The sequence below is a fragment of the Tinamus guttatus genome, unplaced genomic scaffold (assembly GCF_059628265.1).
Source record: "Tinamus guttatus ecotype Peru unplaced genomic scaffold, ASM5962826v1 Tinamus_guttatus_pri_ptg000197l, whole genome shotgun sequence".
In the NCBI taxonomy this organism is placed as follows: domain Eukaryota; kingdom Metazoa; phylum Chordata; class Aves; order Tinamiformes; family Tinamidae; genus Tinamus; species Tinamus guttatus.
Genome location: NW_028288731.1, coordinates 4,231,757 through 4,255,924, shown reverse-complemented (window position 1 = coordinate 4,255,924; position 24,168 = coordinate 4,231,757). Strand labels below are relative to the sequence as shown.

General features: G+C 36.6%; 1 protein-coding gene across 2 annotated transcripts; it reads right to left on the bottom strand.

Moving 5' to 3' along the window:
* Positions 1–3,198: 3,198 nt before the first annotated feature.
* Positions 3,199–18,873, bottom strand: ZDBF2 (zinc finger DBF-type containing 2). 2 transcript variants are annotated; one of them, XM_088523733.1, is made up of 7 exons: positions 18,829–18,873; positions 16,187–16,324; positions 15,352–15,403; positions 14,783–14,834; positions 14,105–14,210; positions 13,691–13,818; positions 7,441–10,288 (listed from the first exon to the last, which is right to left on the bottom strand). In XM_088523733.1, the coding sequence occupies exons 3-7, from the start codon at positions 15,401–15,403 to the stop codon at positions 7,441–7,443; spliced, it is 3,186 nt and encodes a 1,061-aa protein (XP_088379859.1). In that variant the 5' UTR covers positions 16,187–16,324; positions 18,829–18,873. The 2 variants fall into 2 exon arrangements, with proteins under 2 accessions (XP_088379858.1, XP_088379859.1); XM_088523732.1 differs by lacking the exons at positions 13,691–13,818; positions 14,105–14,210; positions 14,783–14,834; ... (1 more) ...; positions 16,187–16,324; positions 18,829–18,873 and adding exons at positions 3,199–3,471; positions 11,458–11,533 and having other exon boundaries at positions 7,452–10,288.
* Positions 18,874–24,168: the final 5,295 nt, after the last annotated feature.

Here is a 24,168-nt window from a genome sequence, read left to right as displayed (position 1 = left end):
TAGGACGAAATTTCCTGAGACGTCTGGATAACTTGGAAGCTCATTCCTATAGCCCAGAGGTAATTTGGAAGTTTAGTAAGGATTAGGTACAGTGGAGCTCAGACTCACAGATCAGTAAAGCATTTTGCAAATGTTATTTCTTCACCTTATAAACTTGACAGAAATTAGTACACTTCCCCAAAACAAGCAAAAAACAGAGCTATTGCCTTACGTAAGTACCTTCAGTATTATCACCATTAACTAATGATATAGGCATGCCACAGTACTCAAAAGAAATGGGAATAAAACACCATCCCAAAGATAAAGTAAGAAGAAGAAAGACAACTCAAACCCACAAAATGTTTATGATTTCAGCTCTTTGATATAAATTTATCAAATCCTTGCTTGCAGCGTTTTTAGAAGACTGCAATGGAAAAAAAAATGCACTAATCTGTCTAGTATTGCTGCTTTAGCTATTCTGCAACATTTTTATCTACATCCCCATTTTACAGACTAGACACCATTGATGTTTAATGAAGGAGACAAAGCCACATATTATAAAAATCCAACATAAGAAAGTCTGGGTTTTTGCACAACACTACCAGCCTACTTCAGAGAAAGCAGTGGCAGCACAGTCACTGAAAGGGCTCTGTTTTAACTCCTGTGCTCCCAGCCACTCTTATGACAAAATATTTAATCTAATTAGCCGTAAGGGAAAACTAAAGACACTCTCTTTACAAACACAGGCAAGAGACACCATGCAAAAAAAAAAAAAAAAAAAAAAAAAATTTTGATGGAAAAAAAGTTTGCTAAGTACAGGGGGGAAGAAGGGTAAAGTTTGAAGTAGAAAACAAAATACGTAGAATACTGGAATTCCAGTCTGCTGTTCTAAGCTTGAAAAAAATCCTGCGCTTTCACAAAAACTATTGAATAATGCTAAAATAAGAAAGAATACTAAAGATAAATATTGATAATATTGAACTTAGTTTTTTGTATTTGTAAAAGCGCTGTATTAATTGTGGTAGGGAAAATATGCTGACGTTGACTGCAACATTATCCTAACCTCAGATTCAATGAGAAGTACAGTATGTTGGCAATAACTCAGGAAATGACAACTTTCTAGAACAGACTGGAAAATGAAAGCATTAGACACATTTGGAAACTAAAGCTATAAAATATCTGTTACAGAAAAGCATGTTTATTTGTAATTGCAAGCAGACTGAGTCCAATCCCATTAAAAAGGGGGGGAAAAAATACCTCCAAACACTATCTGGCAACTGATTGTTTAGTCATCATTAGGCCTAGAGTTACCTTCTTACTAGAGTTACCTTCTTTAGCTGGAGAAATCTATTAGTGGTCACATACTGCCTTATATCTTTTATCTTTAGCCTTCAAAAAGATCTAGGTACATAACCTTTATAATATGGATTTGTTTCATCTTACAAGTAGCTGAAAGGATCAAGAGGAACACAAGAGAAACATTATCCATGTAGTAAGAAAATAGAAGTAACATACTGGAAGGAAGAAGGACTGAATTCAAATTGATCCTCCACAGGAAGATGGATTTTGAAAATTGTTTGCAAAAGTTCTGACAAGACATAGGTAAATATACAAAAATGAAGAAATTCATTGATCTGGCTCCTGCCTCTGCTACAGCTCTGACTTTTGCTCTGCATTTCTGCCTCTCCCTTAACCCTGAAATTTCAGTAGTAAGAAGCAAGCCATGCACGTGTATCACACCCGCACAGGATCCAGCTGGGATGTGGAGGAGTAAACCTCCTCCCTTCACCATTAACTCCTGCAGTGCCATCTCCAGACCCGCAGTGTTTGAGCTCTCTGGTTAAGCTACGGCAGAGGCACGTTTGGGTTCTGCAGCTTGTTTGTACAATATTAACAGCCTACAGCTAATACTTTCAGCTGCATTAGTGCCGACATTAATGCGGTATGACACAGCAATTATAAAAGTTAACCAGCTTTAACATACATTCTGTTTGAGGATGGGAGAGATTTTAAAAAAATATTTAAGAGCACTAATATCTGGGCAGAACTGTTTTCAGTTTTCCTTAAGGAAGGATAATTTACCAAGACTGAAAAAGCCTAGGCCTAACACGATGGTATGATATACTGTATAATGACTCCCCTTCGTATGTTATTTCCTTAAAATCAACCCTTCATCACTTAAAAAAAAAAAAAAAAATCACTGATATGCAGGGCTACAGAAACACAAAGTTTTTGTGTATGAAGCCACTAATAATTCCAATGAATCCCAAGAGAACTGAAGGCAGGTTATAAAATTCATCACAACTCTCAGATACTCTAACTCAGACCGGACCTCCATTGAGCTTGACATGCTACAAGCGTACCATGAATTGTTCACACAAAAGATACAACCACCAGACCTAGAATTTGGTTACAGTACCATGTTTATAACTCTGGCTTTCGTGGCTGAGTTGTATCTTTTATTTTCAATGCATCTGACAGAACGATCATGAGTCACTATGACCCGATTCAACCAACCACATAATACATCCCTGCCTTTAAGTATAGGTTCAAACTCATAAAGCATGTCCTGTAATTCTGTGGCATACTGACGCCTTAGAAAGAACATAGCTTTCAGTCATGTGTTGATCTAAACTGATAAACCTGCACACATCACTCCTGCAAAAAAGATTGGTTTAAACAGGCCCTGCTATAAGCAGCAAATGAGTGCACAACGCATGCTGCCCAAGGTAATGTCTACCAGAAAACACCTTTTCTGTGTATTTTGCATACATAGCTTTGAAGACACTTCTGTACCCATTTTAGGATTATCATAAAGAGGACTGATGTGGGATCTGGCTGCCGTATGGCACTGATTTGCTTGATTTCCTGTTACTAGCATGCAATTAAAAGACACGTAAAATATATCAAACACTCTTTCAATGCTATCTTAGGATGTTATTGCTTCAGTTGGCACAGGATGGTATGATCTTAGCTTCACTTCAGAAGAAAAGACTTGACTGGATCAAGATATCATTCAGCTGTGAAGATCTGTTAAAATTAGGACTCAATTTCAACAAAGAGGGAGCTTATTTCACGCATTTTGTGGTACCCTCTCCACCCCCCCAAAAAAAGCAATTAACTCCAGCTAAATAACATTTCAAGAATAAAGAAGCTACAAACATGAAAATTCAGTCTTCATTTTATTAAAAGATTTGTTCTGTTGGAAGAATGAATAAATTTGTATCTGCAAAATGTTACAAGCAAACAAAACCTTTGCTTATGGGCATGCTCAGACTTATTCCACTACCATTTTCTGAAAAAGAGCATCTAGAATATTGTAATTCATAGCAAATTGATCATTAATGAAAAGATTCTGGGATTTATATTGCATTACAAAGCGAGGTACATTTTTACTTTCCTTATCTGTTCCAAAAACATCAACAGTTCAAACACTGTTCTATTCCAGAACAAGTATGAATTCAGATTATTCCATTCTCAGGCAGATTTACCCTAGGGGAAAGAGAAAGGAAGACAGCTAAGAGAAATTATGAATCACTATCTCACTCTGTTTTAGCACTGCTCAGTGCTGTAAGCAGATTCCCAAGCACAGGAAAACATGTGCAAGTCTTCCCTTTGCACGTTGGATCAGGACACCATCCACTTCTATTCCTTGTCACCAACTCATTTCCAAATTGAATATTCTATCCCATAATTTAGCTCTTCACAGCACACGCACACACACAAAAAAAAAATCAAATGCATGACTGATGAAAAAACATGAAAACAATAAATCTGAAATATAATGAGCTGAGGATATAATGTAAGAACACTCAGTAGTAGCCTTGGACAAGCTTGTAATGTTGTGTTATTACAAACTTGTATGATGCTAAATGACTAAAGACAGTAGAGACAGAAGAAAGTAAAAAATTACAACAGCAATCAATATTTCAAGACCCATTACCACATGTCCGAACACAAAAATCACAATGACATGTATTCTCATTTTAGCACAAACCCAGCATGAAAATTAAATACAACTACAGATTAAGCCAGAGTGTCATTATAAATACAATTAGATACCTTGTTGAATCTGAGTCCCCAAAAGAAGCACTTTGTTACTACAACCAAAGATGGCCAGATGCAAAATTAAAAGAACTACAAAGCAAAAAAAGTCCATTAGAAAAAGAACTGAAGAACTGCTAGGTGCAAGTGCCAGATATGTAAACTCTGAGGGCTTTATTCTGTTTGTTCAGCACCTGGCACAGTAAGAGTCTGGTTCACACTCAATGTCCACAACACAATTAACTAAAAAAGCTGCTTAGTAAGAGATTGTTTTAAATGACTGAATGGGTACTTTGAGGGGGAAAGAGACTTGAAATTTTATCAACTACTGCAAAATATTCTGCCATCAGTTAGATCCTAAAAGCATTATTTTATTCCTTTTTAATTCAGTTTGACCACAGCAGTCAAGAACCACCCCTCTCTCATCAGCCTCAGTGAGAAATTATTTTTCAGAGTTGGTGCAGACTCCACAATTACTACTCATGCCTTGCATTTTCAGTCATGCCGCTAATGAAATTATGCACTGATTAATAATGGTATAAGAATCTAGACCATTGATTTAATGGGGAAGCATGTGACTAATTCCTGAAAACCACAGAAAGCCGCTTTCTTCCTACTCACACATACTTGTGTCATACATGTCCCTGCATTTTTTTTGCACATATCTTCATCAGTTCTCTTTCCAAACCAGTTTCTATATTTACTTCTAATATCAGTCTCCCTTCTCTTTCTTATTCATTGAGCATGCATACCAGAGGTTTTTAACAGTCAGAAGTTAAGCATATAATAAAATCTGAAAATACAGTAAATCTTATTTTGACACTGTCAAGCACAGAAGTGTTTCCAGACCTTTACCCCAAATCTTATTCTTCAAAAATAAAAGTTAGATTTCATATTTTAAGGAAAATATATAATTATTTATACTCTTATTTAAATATAATACACTTTTATTTAAAAATTGATGGAGGGGGTTATTTACAAAAGAAAAAAGCATTACATGCTAAAAAAGTCAGTTATGTAGTTCTGAAGATGCATGGTTTCAAGAAAAAAAACGTGCGGAGGAACACAAGCTTGCAATAAACAAGTATGGAGAAGAGTATTTTTGACTGTAAACAAATACACACTAGTGTTGTTAAAGTAGAATGTGCATCAAATCTTATTCACAAAAAAACCTATCCATGCTCTTCATCTGTACAATCTGTGGAAAAGGAACTGGAAGAAGTTAGGAAAGATGGGAAGACAGGAAAACTCTCGTATCACAAAAATACGTTAGGATTGGATTTATCTATGTAGTTAATTTAAAGCTTTGCTTTAAAACATAAACTTTATCTTAAAAATCTTTTTTTTTTGCTTTAGAATTTTAATCTAAAAACTAGCCTTTCTATAAAAAACATTCTTTTAAATTTTTGCTTTTAAAATTATCCTTGTTAGACAAAATATTAAATTATACAGGCACAGTTAAGAGGATAAGAACTCATATTACAACCCTTTGTTTTCCAGTAACTTATTACACAGTCCTAAGATTTTGTGTCAGCTGATAATCATATGGAGAATACATAATGGAAGTCAATTTTTATATCAAAATTATTAAAAAAAAAATCTGTCAGGCTACAATTGACTTGCAAAGGAATTTTGTTTCCAGCTGGTTTAAGTACATCCACATCTTATTTACCTATGAAATATGCACATGCATCAAGAATTTACCCTAAACTCTTTTTAAGCTGAGCGTTTTATGGCGACAGCATTTCTCTTTACTTCAGGTATTGTATCTAAAAAACACAGCATTTTGAAGTCACTCTTATTTCAGTCCAAGCTAGCAACCCTGGACACTTTAGAAAAGAATCAAAGTTTGTGATATTTTTTTTTCTTTTGTTCTCTTTTGACTATTTTTGCAAATGCACAGATATGCCATGCAACAGCAGGGAGAGCAGAGTCTTGTCTTTCATGCTTTAATAATCTTTTTATATTTCTTGCATTCTGAAAGACTGTACATGTATAGAATCAAAGAGCTTTAAAACAGAATATATGTATGTAATATTCCCAATTGCAGATTTAACTCAATACAAGAGAACAGAGTTTAATCTTGCATTTAAAGCACAGAAATATCTGGAAGATTGGTGCTCAAGTCTCTTAAATATTCCTTAATAAAACGGGTTGTCGCCATAATAGCTCTGAAATAAAAACTGTGGTCTTTTGTGCCATAGGAACCATAACGGTAATTAGACCATCCATGGCCAAACATGAATTTGTATGCAATATTTTTTCTTAATTCAGCTAAAAAATTTAAACCGATATGTAAATATGTACATTTAATAAGTTTTGATGAACTTCATTTTGTGTTTGATTTTACTTAAATTTTACTGAGCTTTAAAAATTAAGGAACATTTCAATCCACAGTATACAAAAAATTTCGACAGGAATACATTAAATTAAACCCAAGAAAACTCACGAATTCACACTTATGGTTGAAATTTTGGAGCAACTCATTGCTAATTGTTCATATCATAACTTTTCCTTCCCCACATTGAACGATATGAACTTTATAGGTAAACTGAATCAAGAAGCTACTAAAAGCAAGAAAAACTAAAAACCTTAAGCCTATGTTTCTTCTGGAATTTGAGATATCATTATAGCCACCACCATTTGAACATGCCCTGGAAAGACACATTTCCTTACCATTATTGCTTGATGAAAGCCCACAGTGACTTAGTTTTGTCCAAAACTAGCTGTTTTGGACAAGGTTTCAGGGAAAAAAAAAAAAAAAAAAAAAAAAAAGACACCACCACTATATAACAACATGTACAATAACGTATTTTTGAAGAAAGCACTGAACTGAACTGTATCATACTGCATTAATTTCAGTGCCACTCCAAAGGAATTATGTATTTCACGTTGAATGAGGTGTGCATATACACAAACACAAGATACATACATATAATTCACCCCAGATTAATACATCTTCATTTAATTTCAAGCATAACAACTGAGTTATTTTCTGGACTTGAAAAGCCAGTGGAAAAATGAGAACAGGCACAAGTATGAATATAGCTCCTAATTTACCCTATTTTAGTGCACTATTATGCACTGGTAATACGACAAAACACATGATACCATTTAAGCTTGCAATTTTTCAGATGTATAGGCGAAGTCTTGTCAATAGGGTTCTAAGTGCTTTTAATGCAAACACAACTTCTGCAGCTTTACACAGTAGAACAGTGCAATATATAGTGTGCCCATATTACAAGAACAAGTGCTTAGTTTACAGCTGTACTTGTTTCACATTAGACTGGCTTTGCGCTTTCTGCAGCTGTAGCACTTCAGCTGCTTTTATTAGGACAACCTTTTTCATCCCCCTTTTTTGTTCCCCCTCCTCAATCTTCCCAGGTGTCGGCTAATTAAAAGTCACTGTTTTGGTGGTTAGCTCTCACCTGGTAGGACAAGACAGTTCCGAAGCGACGGTACAGCAGAGGTTCTTCTAGAGGGTCGGTTCACAGTGCTAGGGTGACCCCTATCTCCACTTACCTCCCAGCTCCTTATTTTGGAAGCAGTTTGCTCTGGCTTCTTCGGAAAGGATCCTGATCCAATTTTCTGCCGCTTTTCAGGAATCCCTGCGATGACTGTTGAGTTCAAAAAGGTCCTCTTTGGTTTCCTCCTTACCTTCATTTTTTTAGCATCAGGCTTTTCTTTCTTACGATGCTTTCCCACTGTAGTCTTCTTTGTCTGGTGCCTACAGATGGAGAAGGCAGAAGACTTCTGGGTATGAGGAGGGAGTTTCCTTCTTAGCTTCTTTCCCTCTTTTTGCTGTTTTTTAGTTCTAGAAGTTTGTTTGACTGGGTTTACTCTGTTTCCTCTCCTCCCAACAGTACATCTGACAGACCTAGGTCCTGCAGCCTTTTTGGAAAAACTTGGTTCTTTATTAGGGCCTTCTTTTCTCTTCCATCTCGATTTGGAATTTTCTCTCTCTAATCGCTCACTCTTGACAGAAGTCAAAGGGATTTTGGCAGCTCTGCCACTAAATGGAGTCAATCTACCATCTGTTTCCATCTGAGACGGGTGAGAGTTCAAAGGCGAAATGATCAGGTGTTTAAAAGAGTTCTCAGAATGACCAGATACCAGACCCTCCGATCTTTCTGTGGAAACAGAAGATCCATCTGTCTTTTGACTTGAGGCTATATCATTCCCTTTACCAGAATCTGGCAGGAAAGATACTGAAGATGAACTATTGAAGTCTGACCAATTAAAGGATTTTGAAGGCATGCCCTCTTTCTGGAAATCGGCTACTTTCCTTGTGTTTTCATCAAAGCTGAGACTTCTGAAAAGCTGTCGGATATGAGAGGGCTTTTTGGCCTTTTCTCCACCTGTACTCTTAGGAGGCGTTTTCAGAATTCGATTTGTCAATGGGTCATAATACTTGAAAGAACACTGTTTATATTTATACCTTATAGAGTCCTTGCTATCTGTGGAGTTGCGATTTTTCATCATTTTGGGAATATCTGTAGGTTTACTTTTACACTGTTTAATTTCTGGACATGAAAGCACATAGACCACTGTCTTCGGCTGAACAGGGCTCATAATCTTGCTATAGGACTCGGGAAGTTTAAGGGCACATAGTCTAGTTTTCATGTTTGGAGTGTTTTCATTCTCTGGCCACACAATGTTTGCTTTTTGATCAGCTGGATCGGGTTCCTTTCTAGCCATTTTTCTTTTTGCTACAGGGTAGTTCACTAGACTTGTTTGGGTGCCACGGCTCACTTTAACCACTTGGCATCTTGAAGCCAGGCGCCATGTCCTTTTCCTGGGTGTTTTAAGAATCTGTGGGTTGCATAGTGTATCTGAGGCTAAAAATGGGTTATCAAAATCAGAGCCACCACTTAAAGCATCATTGAATTCTGGCAGTGCTTTAACAGACGCACTTTCAGTTCTATTACCCTCAACAGTATCATTCTTCTTTTCATCTTTCTGCTTCTTTTTCTTTATTCTCTTCCCTGCACATTTGGCTGAGGACTCACTTTCAAAGTAGCAGCGAAAACGACCTTCCCTGAAATCACGCACAAGTTCTTCAATTTTTATATCATCTTCATGCATTATTTGAGACCAAGTCTTTCCCACGAAAGAAGGAGGCACATGAGGCAGAGCTGGAAGAACCGGTTCTTCTTTAGTATGAACTAACACATCCTGTTTTGGTGCTTCTGTTTGCTCCATAGACTCACTTTTTAAAACAGAAAAAAGTTGTGTTCCATAGTCTTTATCTTGCAGACTTATTTGGACCTCTTTCAGGAATCCTATATCTTTTATAGCTGCCTTAGGTAAGTCCATTCCTGACTGAATAGGTGCATCACAGTTAAAACTCACTTCAGAGCCCTCTAAATGAGTATGGTCCAGAAGCGAAGAAAAAGTCAAACAGGGATTATTCTCTTCTTCTTTGAAAGGTAGTTCTTTAGAAGTAGTTTCATGGCAGTATTTCAGAATAACATCTTCAATAGTTTCATCCACTGAACTTTCATCAGCTCTGTTCATCTTCATTTTTTTGCATCTTGCTAGCTGTGGGGATGTCCCAAGATCTAGGGAGCTGTTGATACCCACAGTATCCCTGAGTTGGAAGTCAGACACCAAAGTTTCACCCTGAGTTTGTAAACCATCACGTTTTAAGAGAGATTGACCTGAGGTAATACATAAAGAATTGCTGGGGCTGCACGTAGGGTTCTGATACAAAACAGAAGGTCTTTTGGGGTGAACCAGTGCCAGAGCAGGATTCAAGCATGGGTTCAATAAAACATCCTTACCGCATACCTCCGTTCTTTTTTTATCATGTCCGCTATGTGGAATCACAGTTGACGCCATCAAATTCCTTACATTTTTTACTATTTTAGGATTAACAGAAGAACTATGAATTAAAGGACTGACAGAAAAACATTGAGGTACTGCGTTCACAGCTGCAAACTGGCCTTCATGGCTATGATTTGCAATTTGAGTATCTGTCAGGGTATGCCTTTTCTCACCGCTACAGATCCCCACAGACTGCTGGGATATTCCCGTAATGTGTTCCTGTCCTTCTTCTGGTTTCTGGATAAACGCCTCTGTTACAAAAGTCTCCTTTGTGCCCTTATGAGATGCAGAAGATCTCATTTCACCGATGAACTCCTGATCTTTGCTGGAAACTTCCTGTTTGCTTCTGTTATTCTTTTTCTCTGCATCTTCTGGAGATAGACAAGCATCTCTTGCAGTCTCTGGAGTGACAGGGAGCGGTATGTCATCATAGGTTGGTCTACAGTGAGAAGAAGGAAAAAAAAAAACCCTATATAAATACTGCAAGTACACTTAATATTTTTAAACAAAAGTGAAAAATAAATAAATCCCCAAACAAATATAGAAAACTATAGTGCATTACACCTAAAGAGTAAAATTAGGTTACTGGCTTTTCTACCTTAGTAATGAGGTTCAGCGATTCCATTGCAGAAAAAAAAAAAAAAAAGTATCTCAAAGAGTGGAAGAGTGAGAAAATGCTGTACAATGCTAATGATGCCAATTTGGAAATTTGTTTGTTAACCTGCTCATGCACCCATCTACTAAGAACAGTCAAAGAGACAATACTATAATTTTATATAGAGAGCAGAGCAAGACTGGGTGTTTTTCTTTGTTCTGAGCTGTGAACTTACAAAAAATTCATTTCATTGTTAAAACTATATTTAAGTTGCTGCAAATAAATGGAACATAACATTGCATACCATAAAAATGCAACTGAAATGCTACATGATGCTACAATGCTACATAAAAATGCTACTGAAAACAGCTCTTTCACTATAAAATGTGGTTGTCCAATAGAATTCTGCAGATAATACAGGAATTCCCATGCTTGTTGCTTCTCTCAGAAAATGCCCAGCTTCAGACTTACTTCTATAGCAAGCCACGCTATGACTGTTCAATCTCTTTGTGACAAAACAGCAGATTTATATATATATATATATATATTCTACAATGAATATTCTTTAAAAGTCCTATCTTTAGGACCACCTCAAATGGGTTTGTTCTGTTAATTTTGTAATTACAAATGTAGATACAAAATAGTCTCCATCTGTCTTTGTTCTTAATTCTGCAGGATTTCTGTATTTCTCTAATGCATCACACGATTCCACAAAGATTCAATTTGTGTACAATTTGTGTACAACATCTGGGATATCCAATGAAAATACTAAAAAATTAAGTAAATACAACCTAAGAGAGAGAATAGGGCCCTTCACCTAGAAATTATAATCAGACTTGCAAAAGTCAGAGGGATGCTTGCTTCAGCACATGGCAGACAGCCTCCACTGACTCCATTATAGTGCATTTACCTGCCCACAGAAAGTAATTTCCTTCGAAGCTGACAAAAGTTACTACTAGAAGTGCAAGTTTCCAGAAGAAACATACATAGGACCACAAAAAAAAAAGTCATACCTGGAGCCACCTACTTCAAACTGATCCACTACTGAATCTCTCTCTGCATACTCATTTTATTATCATTTAATCTCCAATCATATTTTCCTTAGCATGTTATAAGCCACATAAAGAACACGTCAAAAATCATGCTAAACAAGGTAGATGGCATCCAGATGGTTCTCCTCTATTCACAAGGTCTGTTATCCTGTCAAAGGAGGAAATTAAAATGGCCTGACATGATTTGCTCTGATAAATCAGCAGTAACTGTAACTTAGTATTTCATAATCCATAGTCTCATAGGTTCGCTTTGCTTGCTTACTTCTCAGGGAAATATTACAACTTAAGCAAAGACATCTATAAGACCATCCCCTCTTGGCCTCTACTAATAAATGACAGTTTCTACATTTCTTCTTTCTTTCCCAGTCTTTCTGAAACATCACACATTCTCTGTGACCTCTCAGAAACAACTCCCAGACTGCATCGTGGGGTACCTGTACTCAGTATTGAGAGCTAAAATCCCTATTCATTCACGTCACAGGAACTACAGAGCCACTAACATGCAGCAGTTAACATCGCAATTTGTAAACTATGTAGTTCAATGAAGATGTATTCTATTAAAATATCATGTTCTTTTTTATGAAAGGTAAGAATAATCGGTTTGCTTAACAATATATAGAACAAAATGAGGAAAAAAAAAAAACAAATAACTATCAACACATTTTAACAAGTTATATTTGAGATGCAGGTACTTGACAACATCTACTTTCCTGGGGAGTAAATTACGTGTATGTGCACATACCCTATCATATTTTAATAATAAACAATTTAAGTGAAGGTAAGAAAACTAAAGTGATAAATGGCCCAGCTCACACACGTCAGAAGCAGGAAATTTGCAGAAGAGATGGTTGAGTTTGCTCATCTCTGTGGGTTAAATGAAGCAGCCACACAAAAACAACATCACTGAGATGCCAAATTTTATTTTTCCTCCTTGCTGTAAAGGTTAATTGATACCTGCCACAGTCCTGAGTTTTATTCCTAGTAAAGCATATGGGGTATAAGCACAAGCTCAGAGTCAAAAGAAAAGAAAATGCCAGAGCAAAACTTTTCTAATAGTTTATGGTTATAAAAGACTGGAGGGTGGCAAATGTAATGCTGATATCTAAAAAAGATAAAGTTCTAGGTGGCAGATAGCTTGTTTCTCCCAGTTAGAAGGTTCTGTTCACTAAATCAAATAACTTTTGATTTGCAACAGCTCAGGAAATACATGTAGCTGTTGCATTAAAGTACCTTCAGTATTTTTTAAATGGCAAAAAAGCTGGATGCTTTCAAGCTTGAAATACTGATTTATATATAGTGATGTGTTCACGTCACAGGCTAATTTGTCGCAGACATGTCTAACAGCCTGTTTTGCCATATATCTGATAGTATCAATACAATAGAAGCCTTTTCTGTCTAAACCCTATTTATTTGTTTATGAGATCTACCCTAGTATTTCACTTGAGTGATGCAGAACATGTTATTTGTGGATATAAGCCTGTGTCAACAAAAACAAACTGCTGAATATACAAGAAGGAACAAGAATACCAAAGGAAAAAAAGAAAAAAAAAGAAATCGACATACTCTGATATATTTAAATTGGGCTTAAGACTGGGATTTTTTAATCACCTTGTAGAACAAAACAAAGCTGGTGGTTCTACAGGGACAAAACTACACACTCACAACTGTTACCACTCTTAAATACACTCATGACAAACAGAAGAACACTCTTCAAAATATGAGCATGAATGAATTGACCCATTAAGGTAGTTCATATAAGCCTTAACTGAAAGTGTGAATAATAATGAGGGATTAAAAAAAAAAAAAAAAACACCTAAGGTAATCCAACAGCCACTGTCAACAACTGAATATTAAGAATTTTCAGTATGTACCACAAAATATACACATACAAATATAACTCTGGAGTGTATACATTATAGATTTAGTAAATGCACATCAGGCTCTAGTCTACCAAGGTCCCAGCTGCCCCATATGTTCCTACTGTCATCAGGTCTTCACACTCAATTGCTATCAAAAAGCTGTATTGAATCATTAAGTAATGAAACAGTTTGGATGCAAGTGGGGAGAAAACAGAAAAATAATCTACCTTGACCAATAATAGGCTAAATTTACTGCTCAGCACAACAGAAATAAGTACTCACAATATATACATTCTACAAATGCACACACACACACAAAAATATCTGTGTTATACCTGCTGTCATGGTATCTGTGTGGATGGTGCTGCAAAACGTCTTGCAGGAAACGCTCCATCAAACTACTGGTACCCATACGATTCCTACAGTAAGTGGTAAAATGTCTGTGTTGGGAGCTGAAAACATGCTGATGAAAGATGAAACAATAGTATTAAATTAGCAATATATCAACACAGTGACCTTTCCATAAAGATGACTTTCTAGTTTGAATATTAAACTGTTACAACAGAAACATCTAAACAAAACATTATTTTTTCAGTCTTTTCTATTCTTTAATACCTTGATTCAGTGAGATTCTTAAATACTCAACTGAATTAATTTAATAGCCACAATAAGGAATCACAAATAACCCTAAAATGTGCTTCTTGGTACTTCTTGCCAGCTGTTCCCAAGTTACGCAGCAGCTTTCCTACCTGTTCGAGATTACTGTAGTGTACATGGCAGCAGTTGCAGTATCCTTGTCTATTTTGCACAGTGGCTACACCAGGTCCAAGATGTTCTTGTCCTCTTGTGTGTAAACTGAAAGTTAATATAAAAAAGACTTGTCACTGAGAAAACAAGAACTGTTAGACTGCAAGTTCAAGGGTTTAAGATGAAAATCCTGAATATCTATGACATCCTATAGAGGTGGAACAAACCTGTATCCCTAAGATTTCTATTTTAAAATCATAACGACAAGCAGCATTATATATTTTTAAAGTATTCCTAAGCAAATGTCACTAAAGAAAACATTTTATTTAAAGCAGAATGAAGCATAACAAGTATTGAAGGCACAGGTGAACACAAATTCTAATTTCAGTTAGTCATAATCTGACAATAACTCTCTTGAGAAAGAAGCAGAGCCATCTTCGTATCCTTCTCATCATATAGAATGAAGACCAAGAAATTTTGACATCAGTGATATTACGTTTTGGTCACAACAGTGCCCCTTCCCTACAGTTTTTACTAGTTGCTAGCTCCATGCGCTTGATCTGCACTGTATCATTGATCATCAATCACACACGATTACAGACAAGGTTGAAAAATACATCCTTCCTGTTTCACGTTGCATAAGCAGTAAGTTGCACACCAGTCAGACATCATTAACTCACCTGCTATTACTCCCCTGCTGTAGAGAGCCTTCAATACCATGTCTTCCCATTCCTATAGCAAAAATACAGAAAGTCAAACACAAGAAGTCAAGATCTTTAACTGTACCTAGTTATTTTCCTTACATTGTACTTGTCACAATTAGTATTTTAATAGAAGGTAAAAAAATTAGTAAGTTCAAGAAAACATTACAGAGATTCTTTTGTTCTCAAAAATCCACTACAATCTTTGTAAGATAAGCTCTGCCCTTTTTTGTTTCAAGTGAGCGGGACTTTTTCTATCGATTTGTCTGGGATGAAGATTAGACAACCTGCATTTAGACTGCTATACCCATAGCCACCATGATAAAAACGCAGCATATCTTTAGCAGCTTACTGCACGACAAGAAAGTTGCATCTATACGGAAACTACATGGATGATTCAGAAGTTCCTTCTTTCATCTAAGGTTCATGTTAAAATTTAGAAAATCAACTTATTGAATTGCAATTGAAATTACAAGGTGAACTACTACTTCTTATATTATTATGGTGAAAAAAGAACAAATTAAACAAATGCATCTATTTTAAATTACCTTGTGTGGAAGAAGCAGAAACTTCGTCAGATGGCTTGACTTTGTCAAACATCTGTAAGCCAAAAACATACCCAAGTATATATATATATATATATATAAAAAAAAAAAACACATAGTAAAGCTTTACCTCAGCTGAATTTCAGCATGCCCAAGTTTTTAAAGAAGCACAGTATTATTCCAGCTATTTTAAAGCTAATTAAAGGCATCTGTGCTGTAAAAAGTGATTACTGCCTTACAAGGTTACTCTCGTATTCTATTCAACAGTGCTCTATATTATCCATAAAACAACTCCTGAGTGACTGCAAACTGTCAACAGCCACCAGCATTGGCAGTTGAAAAACTGCCAATGTTGGCTCAAACGCAGCAAACTATTTTATCCAACCCACTTGCCAGGAAAAAAAAAGTGGAACAGAAGCCTCTCTGATAGCACTTTTGAAGCTACATTTTAGCTTTGACAGAGCATGGGACAATTTCTGATCTAATAAGCAAAATATTTGACTTTGCTAATGAATACGGCTTAGATTGTTAGGCTGTTAAGCAATAACTTTGCAAATTCATTTAATGACAACTTCGTCAGTTACATGTGCAATACAGATGAAAAATGTATGTTAATTAAAAAAAAAAATGACCCAAATAATAATCCAGGATGGAAAAATAATTATAATTGCTTTTATTCAAAAGATTTGCAAACCAACAGTGACTCTCAGAATTTTTAATTATTAAAATATGACTGCAACAACATGCAACTAAAAGTTTTAGGGAATCTAAACATAAAAGACTTCCAAGTTTCATGGTCCTTTACCTTATAGACATAAAATTATTTTATTGTACAAACCTTGATGTATCAATCTTTTTCTTCCACCATAGGTGATTCCAGGCTAGTAAAGAGTCGATGTCGAACAGGAGGCCATTTGCAGCACAGGACATTGATCTCTTCTCATCCCATCGGGCAACAACGAAGTTAAAGAGCTTTCTAAAATATAATTAATAAAGCACATTCTCCATACTCTAGAGCATGTCATTTTTTTCTCTATCAACTTGCCAACATGTCAGTCAACAAAAGGAATAGAAATCTTTTTGAAGTCCACTATGCACCTTCCTTTTTCCATTACACAAGTGTTTCCTACCTAAGTGCTGACTATTTCTCCTGAAATAACTTTGCTCTTCCCTCCTTCCTCATATTCCCTATCTATTAAATATCATTGTGGTTAATACATATATACAGAATTATATTTCTGTATTAATAGAAAAATTGATCAACATTAAACAAATTGAAATGTGCATTCTGGGCACAATTCTCTAATCTGCTCAAAAAATATTTTTTCTTTTGCTTTTCTTATGTTAGTTTAAAAAATGCAATTGAATTGAGTATTAGTTAAATTATTAGTCAGATATTGCAACAAAACACTAGCTGGTTATATAAACTAGTTAAATATTGCAATAACATTAAGTATTAGTTAAATATTACAATAAAACTCTAACTGGAATTTTCATAGTTCACTGGAGATTCAAAGCATTTTAATCAATTAATCACTACATTCTCCACAAAACTGTATCATTTCCATATCACAAGCAGGGAAACACAGACATGGTCACAGTAATTTGCACAAGCACTGCCAGAATAATTACAGTGAAACCCCCATGTCTCATCTCAAAACTCGTGACTCAACAATTCCTAGACCTGCTCTTGGTTTACCAAACATATACGCCAGTGTAGAACAACAAACCTAAGGTTTCAACTCAAGCACTTTTTTTTTTTCTCCTAATAAACTGTTTTTTTTGTTGGTGGTGTTTTGTTTTTTTTTTTTTTACAAGAATCATGCTCTCCTTTCTGCTTTTTCATTCTCATATGGAAAAGATATTACACTCCTGTACGAGGCCTTTACCATTAGTCTCAGTAAAAAGACAGAAATACTGTATTGGGGAACTCAGATAATCATTCCACAGTCAGCAGGGGGCACCACATCTATTCATCCCAATTCCATTCCTCTAATTTGCCCCCAAAATGATTTACAGTGCATTATCTGTAAAAGTTTTATATTAAAAAAAAAATAACTCTTTAATTTCCACTCATGGATGCCAAGTAGTGTCAGCTGTAGAATATTTGCTTTACTGGTTTATTAGTTTTTTCATTTCAAGGAATAAGAGCTTAGTCATCACATATACAATTATTCAGGCTACAGCCGTAAGTCAAGTCACACACAGACGGATGCACAGTTAAACTGAGTTACCATCGTAGTAACCTTAAACAGCACAGGACGATTAAGGGGCCTACGTGGAATTAGTCCAGGCTGGATCTCTCTCCCACCTTTTGCAGCTGAACACTGAACGGAGCAGTCATCCTCATTCAGAAAGGGCTAAGCAAAACCTGAAAAATCCTGCATTATTGCTAAAAAAAATGGTAGGGCTTTATTCACATTTCAGAGAAGACCCTCCCCAGAGATACTTCTCTACACAGCTGACACACGAGAAGATATTTCCCTTTATCTCGATGTTTTATGAGAATATTAATGTACAGAAGGAAAAAAAAAATCTCAATGAAAGCTATATCCAGGTTACCCCTTCACGCTGTGCTCAAATCTCAGTCTAGCAGCATAAGGGGAATCTCCTACATAGATGCTGTATTTACATCCCAAGCCCCAGAATAGACTAGGAAAAGCCAGGAAGCAAAACCCAGTCTAACTCAGCGGAAAGAGAAACCATTTCTATAAATCCACCAATGATTTTTAAGATGTGTAGGCTTTGCACAGACACCTCTTATTTTGTTATGATATTTTCGACTTGAAATATTGCATTAGAAATTAATACTACCACAGTTCAAAGTGAACTTTTCCTATACACCTTTAGCTGAAGGATTTTACCATGGAAAAAGTTCTGCAACAAATATAAAAACAAAAACAAACAGCTGCACTTTGAAAGGTTTGATTTGGTTAACTTCTAACCCAAGCACTACTACTTCTTGGCTCTCTCTTTCGTACTTAGACTCTTTTTTTTTTCTCTTTCTCCCTCCAAATTACTGAAGGTACCGCAGCCAGCGTGTGAAAATACCTCGAACAAGCACATTTAAAATGATTAGAAACAAAATCCATGAAGAGGATGCCAACAGTCATGAAACACACCTATAAAACCCAGCAGAGCTTGAAAACACATACAAATGCAGCAAGGCACCAAAGTAACTCTGCAGGAGACACTACTCGCCTACTGCATGCAATAAATTTTAAATAAAAAGGGGGAAAAAAAAAAAAAAAAAAAAAAAAAAAAAAAGAGGCGCTTCCAGCCGCGGGGCGCGGCCCCTCAGCGGCAACACCGCCCCGCCCCCGCCCTGCCCGCGCGCGCAGCCCTGCGCCTGCGCCAACGGCCGCAACGGCCGCCTCAGCCCCACCCCGTAACGGCCCCGCGCCCCGCCGCCCCCCTGCCCGCCCGCGGCCATGGCTGCTCCCGCCGCGCCGCCGTTTTTCCCGGCCCCGGCTCCCTCACCTCCATCGCTTCGCCCAGGAGCTCTTCCGTGCCGCGCCGGGGTCAGCCGGTGCCATCCGCCGCTTCCTGCTCCGGGTCGCCGCGACGCGGCCCGAGGGGCGGAGGAGGAGGCGGTGGCGAAGGAGGGGGCAGCGATGGCGGGCGGGGCCGCGGCGGCTGGGCGGGAGGAGCGGCGGGGGCTGCGCGGCTCGCGGTGCCGCCCCGAGCTGTCGTAGCGGGGCGGTTTCGGTCCCTCGATCTCTCTTGTGGCTTTACAGAGGCACAGGTCTGCGCTCGCCCTCAAAAATGTTAAAAAAAATGGATCAGGTCACCCTTGGGGAGCTCAGATTGCCCGATGATATTTTGTTGCCTCTTATGACATAGAATTTGGCAAAACTGAAACTGGAGGGGAAAAACAAAAGAAAAGGAAAAAAAGGAAATTTGACTTTTAAGTATATATAGTAGAATGTTTTTGCCTTTTAAGGCTAACACTATACTAATAACTGTATACATATTTTAGCTACTTCTCATAGGGGGCAACAAAATAAGATCATGGGTTAATTGTGCCTTCTTGGCAGACATAAGACTGCCATACAAGTGTATCTGGGGGAATCACTCAGTTTGGTAGCCTGGCAGGGATCCTTTAATTTAACCATAGATAAAAGAAAGCCTAATTTTGCATGGAAGTTGTCAGGTAGGAGCGTAGATTTGTAAGAAACAGTCATAAAATTCTGCAGAAGCAACGTAGAAAATGTTTAAATAAGTGAAAGTACAAATGCAAGCCCAGATCTTTGCATATCAGCTGAGCTGCGTTTTTAAACATGGGTGTGCTCCATTTATGGCTAATGCAATGTGAAATATGTTATCTCAGGCTAAAGTAGTTTACTTTTATGATGGATTTATAACAGGCTTAACAGGTTACTGCAGCCCAGCTAGCCCTTTGTAATATGTTGAAGCAAAGTAAACGCAGTGAGGTTTCTGTGTGCTTAGTTTAGCCCGATACTGGTATTTCTTTCCTGGGATGGTTCAAAGAGCTTCTTGGCAAGAGAAGGCTTTAGCGTCTGTCTTCCAGTGTTACGTGAGCTGTCCTTGGCATGTTTCTCAAAAGTCTGCAAATGGAAGAATGGAATGTTCTATCTTACGGACTGTCGGTCAAGGATAACAGATTTTAAGCTTGTGTTTTGAGGTATTTCTTGTTTTTTAACCATTTAATCAGAGGCAGCAGATCCCCTCGGCATGCTTGTGCATGAGCATGGAAATAGGACTGAAAAACTTCCTTTCCTCATCTTTCCTGATCTGAGCTTCCAACCTTTCTATCTTGCCTGATATCTTCCCTAATTTAGACCATTCCCATAAACAGTCCCATATGCTTGCCACCACTTTGCCTTCTGTTTTTGCTTTGATTTGCTGTGCTTTTCCACTCCTTTTAGCCAAATATAGATTAAAATTGTACCTATGAAAAGCATTAAGAAAAGCAACCTTTGACAAAGCAGAACACTAGGTACTTTTGCTAAAAGAAGTTTCTGGTATCTTCCAAGGGTTGATTTCAGATTGCAAAGACAAAATATTGCAGTGAAAATGGCAATTGGTAAAACTAGCTGTCAGTAAACTGACCCAAATTTTTGGTGTCTTGTACATGTTCTTCAAACATTCTAATCTAAAACTTTAACTTGTCCTTTCATTTTTGTTACAGTAAAATGCTTCGGAAGAGCTGAGCTTATTGTGAATGCCCGAGAGCAACTGAGGGTTGGGATTTGAGCCAAGCTGAGTGCCTCTGCCAAATGTTGGCAAAGGTGCGTTACTAAACCTAACCTGGATTCTAAAAGGTACAGGAAATTTCAAGACAGTCCAAGTGCACACCTAGATTTTAGAGCACTTAGAATTTTTAGAGTCTAGCTCAGGAAAGGAGGTTCTTTCTAACTTCATAGCAAAATGGGTGTTCCTTAGTATGTGGTATGATATTAAAACTTTTAATTACTAAAAAGCATAAAATATCCCTTACAGGGATTGTGGTATCTTCCTCTGCAGATTCTTGTACTGGCCATTGTTGAATATCAGATGCCTGACTAAGTGGAGCTGTGGTCTGATCTTGTACAGTGTTTCTTCTCTGCCTTTATAATTAGTTCAGTTGTATTTAATGATAAGGATTTTCAAGGTGTAAATAAAGAAGAGAATCCCTCATCCATTCCAAAGGCAAGTATAATTTATTCATCTTTTAAGATTTTTTTTTTTTAACAAAAAGAATGATCTTCTGTTTACCTCTGTATGGTACGGGAACAAAACACAAGCTGGAAAGAGCAACAAATCTTTAATCAAAAAGAGTGCTGGTTTGTCTTACAGGAAAGCAAGCTTGTGGGAATTTTGTTTGTTTTCTAATTGTATAAAACTGGGCTTCTCTCTTTTTGTGTTGCAGTCAAGGTATTATAAAATTTTAAAATAAGGGCCTTAACTGAATTAACAATAAAAACATCCCTAATGTCATGGGATGCTGGGGTGTTAAATGTACCCTCATTCTCGTACTACCTGAGTTAAAGGTGGTCGTTTGTGTGCTTTTTTTTCTTTTTCTCCCCCCCCCCCTTTTTTTAACCTGCACTACCTTAAGTTATTTCCTTAAAGAATTAAATTATCATTTTAAAATTGAAAAAAATCATTTAGACAAGAAAAAAACTTAGAAGTGTTGTAATTTAAACATGATTGAATAGTGACCCAGGAGGAAGTTAAAAGCCTTTGGAAACTAAAAAAAAAAAAAGTATTTTTGAAATGTATCGGTCAAGAATTTTCCGCAGAAAAATATATCTTACTTTCACTCAGTAAATTGGAAACATTCACCCCTTTTATCTGTTTTTCCAAAGAACTTAACTAGTTTGAGTCTTCTTGCATATCTTCTTAGAAAGAAATGATCCCTAAGTGCTTTTTTGTGACCACAAATGGAAGATCTTTTTCTGGCCTTCATGGGCTGATGTTACTAAATTATATGGTTTTTTTTTATACAATTGTTTTTGGTGCTAAAATTGCTCTAAATAATATATTCGTATATACATGTACTTCAGAGTATATGATGGTGGGTTGCTAAAGGTCTAAATTAAATTTCAAATCCATACTGTAACACTGCTGTAATTGTTTCGAATGTGTCCATTAGCTTAACATGATTTTAGTTTTTGTGGGTTTTTTGTTGTTGTTGTTGACTTGAAAGAAGATGCAAATAAATTAAAGCAGTGGTTGAGTTAGACTTATTTGCCATGACTCTAGCAGTGTGTGAAATTTGGTCTTTACTTGACGAAAGTTATCCATATTGTACCTAAGAGAATATAGGAAAATGCTGTGCTCTTGACAGCTGTCCAAACAGCCCTCTTGTGGAGCAAAGTAAAATGCTTCTCAGTTAAAGTGAATGTGAAACTAATCACCAGATCCTTTTCCCATTTTTATGCTGAAACAGCATTCTGTTTTCATAGAACATATATTTAATGATATAATGCTATCTAGTTTAGTATGACATTCATTGTTACTGCTAGTTTCTGCTAATGATCTTCATATCTCTCAGAAACTATACCAATGTCCTTACAGAGCTGGCCCAAATAAAAAGACTAGACCAGGTAGTAGATAGGGTTGTCCATAGGTGACTGGACATAAATTGGAGGATATTCTTTGACCTTCATCTTATGCACTAAGTTATTTTTGGGATCAAAAATAATAGTCCCTGAGAATTTCTCAGCTGTGTGCTTTTGCTGCATATTTATTTTCAAAAATAATACAGAATTTAAAATAGTCATCTGATATAGTCAGATTAAATATTCAGAACCTGCGGAACCTTCAAATGCAACTTTTTATTTCCAAATTACTAACAGAAGGAAGCACATATTTGTGATATATATGTGCTGTAAAATGCAGTGGAAATTAGTTAACTTAAAAGGAACTCCATTTCCCCATGCTGAAGAAAGTCTAAAACATGAGAGCCTTCAACTACAAGGGAGATGGATAGACCGATGCGTATGAGCATTAACCAGAGTCAGGTAACAGAAATTGAGCAGATTTAGAATGGAAATGTTTTGATCTGCGTGGCAAAATGTTTTAATTGGTGTGTTTTCAACCTTTCTTTTTCCTAGTCTAAATATGGTGCAAAATTAGTGCTGACTTTATAGGAGATGCTGCTGTCAGAATCATAAACCATTTTAAATAAGAACAGCATATGATTATTATTCTCTTCTACCTCACTGTCTATCATAGTTGGAATGTCAAGGCATTTTCTCAGAAGTAAATATTAATTCCCACTATTCAGACAAGAAATAATGTATTTCTGGTACAGAAAGGTTATTTTCTCAGAGCTGCTTAGGAAATTACTAATTATGTGTTTCAAGAATTTTGCAATTTTTAAGCTTTCTAAAGTTGAGTATCTTCCTTGACCCCTTGGAAAATTCTGAATTAAATGTTTATCGTCTTCAGTAAAACTGCTTGACTTTTAAAAGGTTTCAGATGAATTTAACGTGACCTCGAATATAAGATACTTCTTCAACTTCCTTTTCTGCAGTTTGTAAGAGTCAGGGAGTTCTGAATATATATGAAGTGTTACGTTGAGTGAGTGGATGTTCTGTTGTCAGTTTAAGGTGGGGTCAGGATTTGTTCCCAAGGTAGTTAAGTAAGCCGTCTTTTCTTCCACATTGGCTGTTGTAGATTATACTGGATTTTTTTTATGTTCCCACAATAAACCACATAATTATTTTCCTACATCTGAAACCAAGCAGACACTTTACCTTGCTTTACCTTGGGAATAACTTAAAGAAAGATTTCTTTATCCCATTCAGGAAAAAAAAAAAAAAAAAAAAAACAAGAGACAAGGTAGAATAGAGAAGCTGTGTTTTTCTCCAAGGAAAAAGTTTTAGGCTAAAAATGTGATAAGCCAAAACATAAACCTTTGTAAGAAAACTCTTTCTGACAGATTTTGAAAATATAGAACCTTTTTCATGGGACAAATTTGAAAATACAAGAGGAAAGAGAGAAAAAAAAAAAACTTCTGAACAAAAGGCCGTTTGTGTTTCTTCAGCATTTCACATACCATTACTAGAACTGTAGGATTTCTTTGGATCGGAGGTTAGTGTCTTTGTTTTCTGGTCCACCAATAAAACCATAAGCCTCTTCCACTTCATAGGATGGTCTGTGTTTTCAGAGTTTCAGTGTTCCGACACCTAAAAAATGAATGGGCAAAAAATATTTTTTTCTTGCTGCATTGTTTGGTCGATCCAAAGTATTCTCAAGGACCGATTCTGGAATACGAGGCCCTTTGATAGCTGATTGTTATCTCAAATTTGACCTGAGCATACTGTGAGCTAAAATTACTCTTTAATGGTTGTTCACCTATGTAAGTTA